The sequence below is a fragment of the Rutilus rutilus genome, assembly GCF_951802725.1.
Source record: "Rutilus rutilus genome assembly, chromosome: 1".
In the NCBI taxonomy this organism is placed as follows: Eukaryota; Metazoa; Chordata; class Actinopteri; order Cypriniformes; family Leuciscidae; genus Rutilus; species Rutilus rutilus.
The window spans coordinates 72927394-72941513 of record NC_140209.1 but is presented as its reverse complement, the minus strand read 5'-3'; the positions used below and the strand labels follow the sequence as shown (position 1 = coordinate 72941513).

Sequence of the window (14120 nt, the reverse complement as noted above, 5' to 3'; positions counted from 1 at the left end):
TGCGTGAACCTGGAGCTTGTCTCATAAATGAACCGAAACCAAATATATAGAAAGCTTGAAATGTGTACTTTTAAACAGAACAATTCAAAACGAAAGAAAACAGACTGTTCTCTGCTTATGTCATCCGTATGAAATGTGCATTTCTCTCAGGCGCGTTCACTACTGCGAAGATCGCGAGTCAGCATCGTCAACTTCATCTTCATCTTCAACTTCATACGTCAAATACACAGGAATATACATCGGCCTGTTCACATCGGCCCCTATTTTGACATCGGAACGATACCGATGTGTCAAAAAATGACCATATTGGCCGATTTTATATCAGCGGCCGATATATCGTGCACCACTAATTAAAATGCACATATTCATGTAAATTTTTTACATAAACACTTTTTACATAAACTTAGCATTTAAAATTTGAAATTATTGGGAGATACAGTAACAACCGATAATGTATATGTACTTTATTTAAGTACCGTATTTTCCGCACTATAAGGCGCACTTAAAAGCCTTTATTTTTTTCAAAAAACGACAGTGCGCCTTATAATCTGGAGCGCCTTATATATGGATCTGGCGCCTTATGTTAACGTCTGTTAAACAACCGCTGACTTAAACCTTGTTTATACTTTCGCCTGACACCGGAGCGCGAGCCTCCGCTGACTGCGCGCGCAACTCCCCAAACAGACGAGGCATTTATACTTGACGCAACTGTTTTGTTTTAGACTGAACACCAGACCATACAACCGATTTAGACGCGCAAACTGGGTGCCGGTGTGATGAGATGTACTACTAATATCCGTCTGCTCGGGCAGATTCGGCTCAAAGTCATGCATCTTCGGATTCAGAGGCGCGCGCGCTGTTAACCCGAATCTGCCTGAGCAGACGGATATTATTTTTTTTATTAACTTCGCGCTCATGCGGACGCGTCGAGTATAAACAAGGTATCTTGGTTTACATTTGGACTTTGGATGTGATCTTAGGCTTGAAAAGGTTGGTGACCACTGCATAACGCAAACCCAGTCAAACGTTTGACTGCAGTATCTTCTATTCTATATGCGCCTTATAATCCGGTGCGCCCTATATATGAAAACAGTTCTAAAATAGGCCATTCATTGAAGGTGCGCCTTATAATCCGGTGCGCCTTATAGTGCGGAAAATACGGTAGCCTGTTTTATAAAAATATTAATGTTTTATATTATAACCTTTCAGAATTTCATCTTTCATTTTAGCAATATAAAAAACATCTGTACCAAATTACATTCTTTCCCCCAGTTTGGGTATATGAATCAAATATGTACTTTTTTTTTAAGTATGAGTATGTGCTAATATATAATTCTATATAAGTCATAACAGTCTGGTGTATCATATTGATACAAAACATGCAAACATTTTTACATGGTCTTTTATATTTTGTCTAAAGGTTTGATAAACTGTCTCCACACACACACAAAAAATCTGACTATTATTTCATATGTCAGGCTTTACAGGGATAAGTTCATGTCCATGATGAGGAATCACTATAGAGTAATGTAGATAAAAAAAAAAATTCAGATGAGAGCAAAACTAAATATATTAAAAGACTTACAGAGCTCTTCTGGAGGGTTTGATGACTGCCGATAATCTAATGAGACACTCGTCTGATTTCTTGAATTTCTGAAGCTCAAACTCCTCCAGCTCTTCCTCTGATGTCAACAACACAAAGGCTAAAGCAGACCACTGGGCAGGTGAAAGGTCACCAGATGAGAGACTTCCTTTGCTAAGGTGGGTCTGAATCTCTTTCACCAGAGTTTGGTCGTTCAGTTCATTCAGACAGTAGAACAGATTGATGGATCTCTCTGCAGGAAGATCATCTTCTAATTTCTGCTTGATGTACTGAACTATTTCCTTGTTGCTCTGGTCATTGCCGTCTTGCTGTGTCAACAGACCTCGTAAGAGTCCTCGATTGGACTGGAGCGACAGACCGAGGAGGAAGCGAAGGAAAAGGTCCAGGTGTCCATTGTCACTCTCGAGCGCCTTGTCCACTGCAGTCTTGAGCAAATCAATCATGGTTTCATTTCTGTTTTCCTGTTCTGTAGACTCATGATCAAACACACTTGTCTTGTTGATGTCTAGAAACAGATGTGCATAAAGGGCTGCAATAAACTCTTGAATGCTCAAGTGAACAAAGCAGTACATGGTACCAAGAACGATCCCTGTTTCCTCCTTAAAGATCTGGGTACACATGCCTGAGTACACTGATGCCTTATAGACGTCAATACCACAGGCTTCCAGGTCTGTGTCATAGAAGATCAGGTTGTTTCTTTCCAGCTGATGAAATGCCAGTTTCCCCAGTGAAAGGATGGCATCTTTATCCCAGGAAACATCTGGTGCGTATTCTCCATCATACTTTCGGCGGCTCTGCTGGATCTGGAAGCGGAGAAAGTGTGTGTACATTTGTGTCAGAGTCTTGGGAGTGTCTTCAGTGTTTGATTCCTGCAGTGTTTTAGAGATCTCATCAGCCTGAGTGTTTTTCACATCATTATTTATTTCCTCCTCCAGAATGTTCTGGAGAACCGTGGCTGAAATCCAGCAGAAGACTGGGATGTGGCACATGATAAAGAGACTCTTTGATTGTTTAATGTGATCTAGGATTGTGTTGGCCTGATTCTCATCTGTGAATCTTTTTTTGAAGTACTCTTGCTTTTGTGCGTCACTGAATCCTCGTATCTCTGTCAGCCGGTCGATACAGTCAGGAGGAATCTTACTGGCAGCTGCTGGTCTGGTGGTGATCCAGATGAGAGCAGAAGGAAGCAGATTTCCCTTCATGAGGTTCGTTAGGAGAACATCCAGAGAGGCTGGTGACGAAACATCACGCCACGTCTCATTATGATCAAACTTCAGAGGAAGGCGACATTCGTCCAGTCCATCAAGGATGAACAGCACTTTGAACTGATTCCTTCTTGTAAGGTTCAGTCCTTTTGTCTCTGGGAAAAATTTAGTTACAAGGTTCATCAAACTCAGTTTTTCTTTCTCCTTTAAGTTCATCTCTCTGAATGGAAGAGGAAATATGAAGCTGATATCTTGATTTTCTTTTCCTTCAGCCCAGTCCAGAACAAACTTTTGCACAGAGACTGATTTCCCGATGCCAGCGACTCCTTTTGTCAGTACAGTTCGGATCTTCTTGTCTTGTTCAGGTGCTTTAAACAAATTTGTGCATTCAACCTGTTTCTCTTGTGCTTCATGACGCCTGGAAGCAACTTCAATCTGTCTCACCTCATGTTCAGTATTGACCTGTTCACTGCCACCCTGAGTGATATAGAGATCTGTGTAGATGTTATTCAGAAGTGTGGAGTCACCTTGCTTCGCAATTCCTTCAAACACACATTGATACTTCTTCTTTAGGCCACATTTCAGCTGAGGAATGAAGAGCAGCTCATCTAAACACAGGAACAGAAAATAGACCGTTTTAGTCTTCATTTTCTCTCCTACATTTATAAGAGACAATCAGAGAGATGATCATGAGTCTCTTACCTTCTAGAGCGTCAGCATCTTCATCTTGCTTCATCTCTCTCAGGTAATGTAGTGTGAGATCAAGAGCTGATTCTTTGATACTGGATCTGTTCTCAATAAAGTCCTTCACAAAGTGTTCTGTGTTCTCTTTTTGTAATATTTTCTTAAACTTCTCCAGCTCATTCTTCAGAAACGTGATTATTTTGCACTCAAGATCCTACAAACAAAAGTAAGAGAAAAGACACAATTTAAACCAAATTGTACATCTACATTTTGTCAACACAATTTATTCAATAACTATAATATCTATAAAAAAAATCCAGTTAAAAGACTAACATGTTAACCAGCTGATATTTTTAACAAATAGAAAAATAAAAAATATATAAGTGCTTCAAAGGAAAAAATGGATCTGGAGGAATTAAATAAAATGTCTTTGTTCAATAACATATTTCTTTGTTAGAATATTAAACATTTATAAAAATGTGTTTTCCTACTTGGAAGATTCCTAGAAGATTGTCTTTGAAATTCTCATGGTTCCTGTGAGTCTGAACGTCTGAGTCTAATGTCTCATATTGAAGCCTGTAATCAAATAAATGAAAGAAATACTGATTTTCCAGCCAAAATTTCACAGAAAGAGAAAAAGCATTTGCTGTGAATACTCTGATAAATATTTAATAGATCAAATATTTATCAGAGTATTCAATGATAAATATCATGATAAATGATTCAATGATAAATAATGATAAATATTGGATCTAAAAATGTTTCATGATTGATATTCACTGATACAACTTTTAAACACAGACAACGTGTGACAAAAAATTAGAAACTTATGAAATACCTTTTATTAGATGATGGTGTTTTCTCACTGAAGTTTGGTCCTCTATCTTTAGACCGATCACTCTTCAGAGACACAGAGCTGGACACATGTGAGCCTGATCTTACACTGATGATACAAAGAACAGAGAGAAAACACTTTAGTAAAGGAGGATTAACTGTGTGTGAAACACATCTGTGTCTTAATCTAATCCTCCACAGAAATACACACACTCACACAATTTACTGTTATATAGTTAACTACTATTTTATTTTACTGGCTCACATTAGTTTAACGATTTATTTAATATATATGAGAGATATTTAATATGTTAAAAAATACTTCACTCTAATTTATGAGAACATTTCAAGTTTTTGTTTATTGACAGAAATAGAGAGCAGAAATGTCTGTGTGAAACAGTTGTGTTAGCATACTTGAATTAAATTAAGTGTATAGTTGTTTCCTAATGTCTGTCAATAATTGTATGATCTAAAAACTGAAGTCATTTATTTGGATTAATTCAGCGTCTAGAAGGTTATTAACAAATTATTAACGGTGATGTTTTCTATAGAGCAAACAGGGCTTTATAGACAGTTAATTTAAGAAGTTAAAAATAGAAATTGTGCAAAGCATGTGCAAATATGCTTAAAGTTGTGTTATTGACAGGGAAACACAAAGTCCAGTGGAGTTTAAACTGATGAAAACAGACGCAGTCTTACCTGTGTTTCTCTGAGAGACTCCTCTGAGAGAGAGAGTCCTTTCCTCTTTCCTCTGACATACTGCAGCTAAACTGATACTGAAAACTGATCAGCACTGGTTTCTGAAAACACTCAATCCTTCAGCATCACCTGGAAATGACACCATTTTACACAGATGAAGAACATCTTATTCAAGACAATAATGAAGAATGCTGAGTTATCATCAACAACAGCAACAGCAAAAACAATCTATAAAATAAAGTGAGTTACAGACAAATATATTGCCATGTAAAATAACCGAATGGTCTTAATCATTTCTGATTGTTTAATGAGTTTAACTGATTCTAAATATTAATTCATTGGGGAACAGAAATTGTGTTTAAAACTTTGAGTGGGAAAAATTGAAGCTGATTTGTTATATTCTCTATTACAGTTTAATATAATTTTACAATCATATTTACCCAATCTTTATTAATTGTTGAATCGTTTGTCATTTAATCATTACTTCAAGTTCACAATGATGATTGATTTCATTACTTTTAAATGATCCTAAAATAACTGATTGAGTAAAAGTAAGCAGAATTATAATAGACATACTGTATAACTGCTAACCATAATTGCTATATTTGAACTGAGATATTCAGTTTAATAACAGCAGATTGTTGGTCATTGACGTCAGGCTTCATCTGTCTGTCTACTGTAAATGTCTGCTTCAAAAATACTTTCGATTTCACATCACAAAAACAACAGCCTAAAACTGAAGAGGAAATGGGGGAAAACTTTCAGAAACATATTCATTTTCAATAAACCTTTCTCAAAACTTGTTTTTACTTCAAAAGATTGTAATTTCTGGCAGATTCTTCTTCTGTTCGGAGTAGCAGAAGAACAGCCTTCTGTAACTTCACATTTAAATCATGCTTTATATACAATATAAAGTTCCTAATAACTACAAATGACTTTAATGGAGAATGTATTAATAATAATTATATGAATTTCTAAGTATTTTAAACTCAGCAACGCTTGTTGTCAGTCCGCGTGCGTCGTTCTCAGAATCTCTTGCTGGTCTCGATGGATTGTGGATTAAACACATAAATGGCCACGAGTGTTATTAGTGTCACAGGCCGGAGTGGCCGACCCACCACCACCCCTAATGGACGTGTCACCTCAAGGAGCAAACCAGTGAAAAGCAGGACAACAAAGTTAAAAGAATAAAAGGAATCTCTAATCTTTATTAGATTAAGAACAAGAATATGTAAGAGGCAATCGTCGTATCTTCTCTAGGCTTCAAGTGAGAGGGGCAGGCAACGTGTAATGGTTCCTCTTCATCGGATGCTGGACTCTAGACAGATGGCCGCTCGGACAGCAGAGCTTCACAACGGAACAAAGTGAACCAAGTAAGTCCTCGACCAGCAGAGCTTCACAGTGGAACAACGAGGGTCAGGTAGGTGGCGGGTAGCGTATAACGATTCCTCTTCAATGGACGTTGGACTCTGGGCAGGTGGCCGTTCAGACAGCCGAGCTTAACAACGTGGACCAGGTAAGTTCTCGGGCAGCAGAGCTTCACAGTGGAGCAGCAAAAGCCAGGTGGATAGCAGGTAGCGTATAACGATTCCTCTTCGGTGGATGTTGGACTCTAGGCAGCTGGCCTCTCAGACAGCAAATCTTCACAGTGGAGCAGCAAGGGCCAGGTGGATAGCAGGTAGCGTATAACGATTCCTCGCCTCTCAGACAGAGAAGAGGTATAATGTTTCACCAGCGTAGCTGTACACTCACAGGGCTCAGGCAGAGAAGAGGATTAATATTTCACCAGCATAGCTGTACACTCACAGGGCTCAGGCAGGGAAGAGGTTAATATTTCACCAGCGTAGCTGTACACTTACAGGGCTCAGGCAGAGAAGATGATTAATATTTCACCAGCGTAGCTGTACACTCACAGGGCTCAGGCAGGGAAGAGGTTAATATTTCACCAGCGTAGCTGTACACTTACAGGGCTCAGGCAGAGAAGAGGATTAATATTTCACCAGCATAGCTGTACACTCACAGGGCTCAGGCAGGGAAGAGGTTAATATTTCACCAGCGTAGCTGTACACTCACAGGGCTCAGGCAGAGAAGAGGATTAATATTATTTCACCAGCGCAGCTGTACACTCACAGGGCTCAGGCAGAGAAGAGGATTAATATTATTTCACCAGCGCAGCTGTATACTCACAGGGTTCAGGCAGGGAAGAGGTTAATATTATTTCACCAGCGTAGCTGTATACTCACAGGGCTCAAGCACTGGGAAACCTCTCTGTATAACACCTCTTCGATAGACATGGAGTCATTTAAACAACATAGCTCAGCGGCCCCAGCATGGGAGGATGTGCTCAGCGGTGATTTGGAGTGGAAAGCAAAAACCACAAATCCACACTCACATAAATTCACCAGAACACTGCAAGAACTCACTCTTGCTCACTTAAACAATTGGACTGCAAAATTGAACAGACTCACGGTGCACCCAAGGCATTCCTCTTACCATCCAACTGTCATTTCATTTCCAATAGATCGAATAAGCAAGGGCTGCACACGAGTCAGTTTAACATTGTTGTTCACTGGCATCGAAGAAATCAGAAAGACATTTTAGTTCATTTCCAGTTTTCAGACACATGACTCAGCCTCCACAGTAGAAATGGCAAATCTTTATCTTCTCTTTGGAATTACAAAGGTGGTACTTAATGTTGCCACAGTAATAATCAGAAGCCAATAAGGAGAGGAGTCGAAGCTCCGTCAAACTCACAGCGTGTTTTCCACAATCCTCATTATTCATTCAAAGAATATAGCTCTTCACCCACTTGAACTGTTAGAAGTTTTCACACTCTCTGCTCCACTGCCTGTATTCCTCTGAATCCCCGACAGCGATCTCTTCTCTCATTCAGAATGGCTTTTATCACCCTCTCTCCTAATACTGTCACGGAATGGTAAACGAGAGTCGAGGATACAAATGCAGAGTAGTTTATTAGTGACATGCAGGTACGGCACAAACACAAAAAACTCAGGAACTCCAGGAAACAAGAAACACGGACAACGAACCAGCACAGGACTACAAACACAGGGAGGCTAAATAGGGGAACAAACAGAGGAGGGAAACGAGAAGGACAGGTGGGACAAATTAACCAATAATTAGATAACAAGATGGGAGGGGCTAGACAATAGACAGGAGAGCACATGTCACAAAACAACAAACACCCATGTGCAGCACAAGACAGGACAGACATGTGACAAATACGTGTCCCAATCACGGATCATAATCCCACGCATCGCCACCTGACGTGAGTTCCCTTTCAAGGCGGTCACTTCGACATTACGTCACTGACGTATATGGGAACTCCTTCCTTCTCCATTTTCACTGAAATCTTATAGGCTAACGCCAGCTGGAGACAGCTGGCCAATTGACGCGAACATGCAAATGCTGACCGGTCCGCGGGCAGTATAAATATCGTGGGCGCGACAATTACGTCAGACTCTCTTTCTTCACGCTAGAAGTCTTATCTGAAGTCATCGTGGAAGTTGCAAAAGAGGTTACTCACCATGTACCCTCCCCGCATCCGATGGCTGCTAACTTACATGCCAGATATGTGCGGGTCCTATTGACTCGCTCTACCCTAACAAAGATCAACCGAGGCCGCACTCAAGGACTACAGGCATGTACCGGACAGTGCGCGCCCTCAGGGGAATAAACCCGGTCATCAGCGGAGATGAGGCCCACTGCCGCCAGCAGGCCGCTGGTGGGCCCTCTCCCGCCCTAAGACGAGTTGACGCTGCCCGTTGCCACTCCGGTCCTCTTCGCGGGCTCGCTAGAAGGACTCGACGCGATAGGCTCCGTTAAAGGATACTTTAGCCCAGTATCTCAGCAGCAGCCAATGAGCGCGTTGTACAACCCGCTCGCCTGCACCCAAACACTGTTTCTATGGCAACTCAAAGTCTTCCTAGCCAGTCTAGGGAAACGAGGTTGTTCAAGTCCCGCTGCGGCCAGACTTCCACCAAAACTTCTAAAGAACAGGCTACTTCAAGAAAGACTCCGTCTTCCACGACGTCATACAGTTGTTGTGCAACGCAAATGACGCTGTGTTTATGTACACACTACACACTTATGTGTTATAATTTTGCCATTGTATATTGCCCTGTATCCTTCAGTGCAATGGCTATTCTGATTACTATGCAGTACGTATTCACAGTTGTTGCGCGGTGCAACTGACGCTGTGTTTATGTACACACCTCACACTAATATGTGATATGATTTGTGCCGTTATATATTGCCCTGTATCCTTCAGTGCAACTGGCCATTCTGATTTAACTACGTATTCACAGTTCTTGTCGCTACGCCACTGACGCTGTGTTTATGTACACACTGCACACTAATATGTGCTATGATTTGTGCCGTTATGTATTGCCCGGTATCCTTCAGTGCAACTGGCCATTCTGATTCAACTATGTATTCACAGTTGTTGTGCAATGCCACGGACGCTGTGTTTATGAACACTATATGTGTGTGTTATGCTTATGCCACGATTTTGCCCTGTATCCTTCAGTGCAACTGGCTATTCTGATTACTACGTAGTCACAGTTGTTGTGTGATGCAACGGACGCTGTGTTACGTACACACTACACACTGTTATGTGTTAGGATTTATGCAACTATATATTGTTGCTGTTGTATATTGCCCTGTATCCTTCAGTGCAACTGGCTATTCTGATTACTACGTATTCACAGTTGTTGCGCAATGCAACTGACGCTGTGTTTACGTACACACTACACACTGTTATGTGTAATGATTTATGCCATATATATTGCCCTGTGTCATTCAGTGCAAATGGCTATTCTGATTACTACGCAGTGCGTATTCACAGTTGTCGTGCGATGCAACTGACGCTGTGTTTATGTACACTCTACACACTATGTGTTATGATTTTTGCTGTTATATATTGCCCTGTATCCTTCAGTTCAAATGGCTATTCTGATTACTACGTATTCACAGTTGTTGTGCGATGCAACTGACGCTGTGTACACACTACGCACTGATATGCGTTACAATTACGCCGCTATATATTGCCCTGTTTCCTTCAGTGCAACTGGCTGCTCTGATTACTGTGTATTCACAGTTGTTGTGCGATGCCACTGACGCTGTGTTATGTACATGGATATGTGTCTATGATTTATGCCGTTATATATTGCCCTGTATCCTCAGTGCAACTGGCTATTCTGGTTAACTACGTATTCACAGTCGATATCGCTATGCCTCTGACGCTGTGTTTTGTACACATTAATGTAACTATGCTATCACGTTGCCCTGTATCCTTCAGTGCAACTAGCTATCACAGTTAGCATACTAGCATAGTCACAGTTTGTCGCTACAGCGACTTGCGGTGTTCTCCCCCTGTGGCTCAGTGGCAGAACATTAGGCTTTCGCGCCAGAGACCCGTGTACGATTCCGGCTCTGGCAGCAGATAAAATCATCTGCATCTGTGTACACACTGAAGCGTTATGCGGTTATGTTGCCCTTCAACGTAACTGACCATTGTGTTTGAACTGTGCATATTCATGCAGTTTCGGTCGCTTTGGCGACTTGCACTGCATTATACACACAGATGTTTTAAATGTGCACACTGACTGTGTTATGCTGTTATGTTGCCCTCTATCCTTCAGTGCAACAACCAGCTGTCCTATCTAACGCTGATCGATTGCTCCTGTCTGCCTTGCTGCCTGCTGTGAGTGTGTTTGCTTCGGTGCTGTAAGCTCCGTCTTAGCCTCGTATTTCCTTGTTTTGAACCATCATTTACTACAATTTCTAGTTGTTTATACTACTACTACAACATCTCAGATTAACCTTACATCGCTAGCTTCCGTTACTACTAACACAACACGCTAGTAATTCGCTAGCCTGTTAACGCGCCACCCGTGCGCTCAGCTATTTTTATTTATTTATTTTCTCTCGCGCACCCGCGCCTTTGAGTTCATAAAAAGCTCAGGTGAGTAAGAATCACTCAACAAACACGGTGAGTAATATCTTGTCCTGTTATTGTCACCTGCACTTCATGTCACATGTTTAGCATAGCCTTCTCTGTTGGCAATATAGGATTTATATGTGATAAATGCAAGGAGACAGTTAGGCTGACAGAGAAGATTTCAGAACTAGAAACACACATCCAAATTTTAATTGAGTATAGTAAGAGTGCTAGAGCTTCAGATACTATTTTGGATGCCCCTAGCATAGTGAACTCTTTACATGATTCGGTTCCAGCTGAATTAGTGCCTGCGCAGCCGGGCAAATGGGTGACAGTGAGGGATCGCTCTAGTCGCGGATCAAAAAACCACTCTTCCGTTCCGATTACCATAACAAATCGATTTGCCGCGCTCAGTGAAACACCTACTGAGAATGATTGTGCCCTAGTTATTGGCGATTCTATTACACGGAACGTGAAAATAGAGACACCGACCAACCACCATAGTCACATGTTTGCCGGGAGCCAGAGCGCCTGACATCAAAGCAAATTTAAAAGTGCTGGCTAATGCTAATCGTAAATTCTCTAAGATCATTATTCACATCGGCACAAATGATGTTCGACTCCGCCAGTCGGAGATCACCAAAATTAATATTAAAGAGGTGTTTGAACTCGCAAGTACGATGTCAAGCACTGTAATTTGCTCTGGCCCCCCTTCCTGTTCGCAGGAGTGATGAGATAGTTAGTAGATTGTGTTCGCTTAACGGTTGGCTGTCAAAGTGGTGTCCGCAAAATAATAGAGAATTTATAGACAATTGGAAAAGTTTTTGGGGCAAACCTGACCTGTTGAAAAGAGATGGTATTCATCCCTCCTGGGATGGTGCTGCTCTTCTCTCTAGTAATATGGCACAGAGCTCAAACATGACAATCTGGGGCTCAGGTCAGGAAGCAGACAGACTGGCTAAACCGACCGTCTGCTAGCGGCCTTCGCGTCACCCAGGTCAGATAAATCCCATCACATAGAGCCTCTTTCACCTAGCTATCATCATATAGAGACTGTGTCTGTTCCCCGAAGTTGGAAATCCAAAAAACGTTTAAACCCATCCAAGGTTAAAAATTTAATTGATGTTCAACAAATAAAAAACAGATATAATACAGATGAGCAAATGCTAAAGCTTGGGTTGCTGAATATTCGATCGCTTACTTCAAAAACACTCATTGTTAATGATATGATTTCAGATAATAACCTAGATGTGCTGTGTTTGACAGAAACCTGGCTAAAATCAAATGATTACATTACTTTAAATGAGTCCACCCCGCAAGATTACTGTTATAAACATGAGCCTCGTCTGAAACGCAAAGGGGGAGGAGTTGCTGTAATTTATAGTAATATTTTCAAAACCTCTAAGAAATCAAGTTTTAAATATAATTCTTTTGAAGTGTTAGTACTTAATGTAAAAATATATAGTATTAATGATTAAATCACGTTTGAGATTTGTGCTGGCTACTGTATACAGGCCACCAGGGCACCATAAAGATTTTATCAAAGAATTTGCTGACTTTCTATCAGAATTAATATTGACTGCAGATAAAGTACTAATTGTTGGTGATTTTAATATACACATCGATAATGAAAAAGATGCATTGGGATTGGCATTTAAAGACATTGTAAACTCTATTGGAGTTAGGACAACACGTGTCAGGACATACTCAGTGTCGTAATCATACTCTAGATCTAATATTAACACATGGAATAGATGTTGATGCCGTTGAAATTCTGCAGCAGAGCGATGACATCTCAGATCATTATCTAGTCTCGTGTAAACTTCATTTAGCCAAGGCTGCAATGCCGACTCCGTGTTTCAAATATGTTAGACCTATCGCTTCTGCCACTAAAGATTGCTTTATCAATAATCTTCCTGATCAGTTTCATCATCTCAGCATCCCAGATAGCTTAGAAGAACTCGATATTGCAACAGAAACTTTTAACTCTCTCTTTTCCAGCACTTTAGACACAGTTGCTCCGTTGCGCTTAAAGAAGATTAAAGAAAATAGTCCAACGTCGTGGTACAGCGAGCACACTTGGGCCCTTAAGAGAGCAGCCAGAAAAATGGAGTGCAACTGGAAGAAAACAAAACTAGAGTTATTTCACATTTCATGGAAAGAGAGCTCGATTGCATACAGAGAGGCTTTAAAAGCTGCTAGATCTGCTTAATTTTCAACCCTATTAAAAGAAAATAAACATAATCCTAGGTATTTATTTGAAACGGTGGCTAAACTAACGAAAAAGAAAGCTTCAAGCCCAGAGGTTTCCAAGCAAAACATCAGCAATGACTTTATGAACTTCTTCACTTATAAGATTGATAATATCAGGGAGAAAATTATAACTATGCAACCGTCTACTACAGTATCGCATCAGGCAGTGCATTGTAGTCTCCCTGAAGAAAAATTTGATTCGTTCGTTGCTATAGGCGAGGAAGAATTTACTAAACTCGTTAAATCATCTAAATGTACAACATGTATGTTAGACCCTATACTAAGCTACTGAAAGAAATACTTCCAGAGGTCATAGATCCTCTTCTTAATATCATTAATTCATCTTTGTCATTAGGATATGTACCAAAAACCTTTAAGCTGGCTATGATTAAACCGCTTGTTAAAAAACCGCAACTTGATCCTACAGAATTAGTCAATTACAGGCCGATCTCAAATCTACCTTTTCTGTCAAAGATATTAGAAAAAGCAGTGTCTATACAACTGTGTTCTTTTCTTGAAAGAAATTATATCTGCGAGGATTTCCAGTCAGGATTTAGACCGTACCATAGTACTGAGACTGCTCTCATTACCCCCTGCGCAAAGTTACCTCCAGATGACGTAGTTTCAACGGTGTGCTTGTCCGTCCTATGTCGGTATCAGGAGGGTGCAGACTGTGACGCCAATCAACGTATTTATCCGCCGTCTACCGAACTTCCTGTATCGACTTCCACAGGACTTCCAGATATGGTCGTTGTGGACGTCTCATTTTGATCCCCTATGGGTGCAGACTGTAACGCCAGACGACGTCTTTTTTTGTCGTCTAATGATCGTCCTGTACTAACGACCAGAGGACCTCAGTGTAAGGGCTAATTGTACTCCAAAT

At 40.7% G+C, this 14120-nt stretch overlaps 2 protein-coding genes across 2 annotated transcripts in view; both read right to left on the bottom strand.

The window, feature by feature from the left end:
* LOC311298864 (NLR family CARD domain-containing protein 3-like) overlaps positions 1 to 5084 on the bottom strand; it is a gene marked incomplete at its 5' end in the record, with an annotated part of 30267 nt that extends 25183 nt beyond the window's left edge. Inside the window, 5 exons of the mRNA XM_084422180.1 lie at positions 1586 to 3416; positions 3511 to 3706; positions 3984 to 4068; positions 4331 to 4408; positions 5026 to 5084. Of these exons, the coding sequence (XP_084278306.1) occupies positions 1586 to 3416; positions 3511 to 3706; positions 3984 to 4068; positions 4331 to 4408; positions 5026 to 5084 (2249 nt within the window). The remainder of the gene's footprint in view (positions 1 to 1585; positions 3417 to 3510; positions 3707 to 3983; positions 4069 to 4330; positions 4409 to 5025) is intronic.
* LOC311305794 (uncharacterized protein) overlaps positions 1 to 14120 on the bottom strand; it is a 1216100-nt gene that overhangs the window by 265652 nt on the left and 936328 nt on the right. The window lies entirely within an intron of this gene.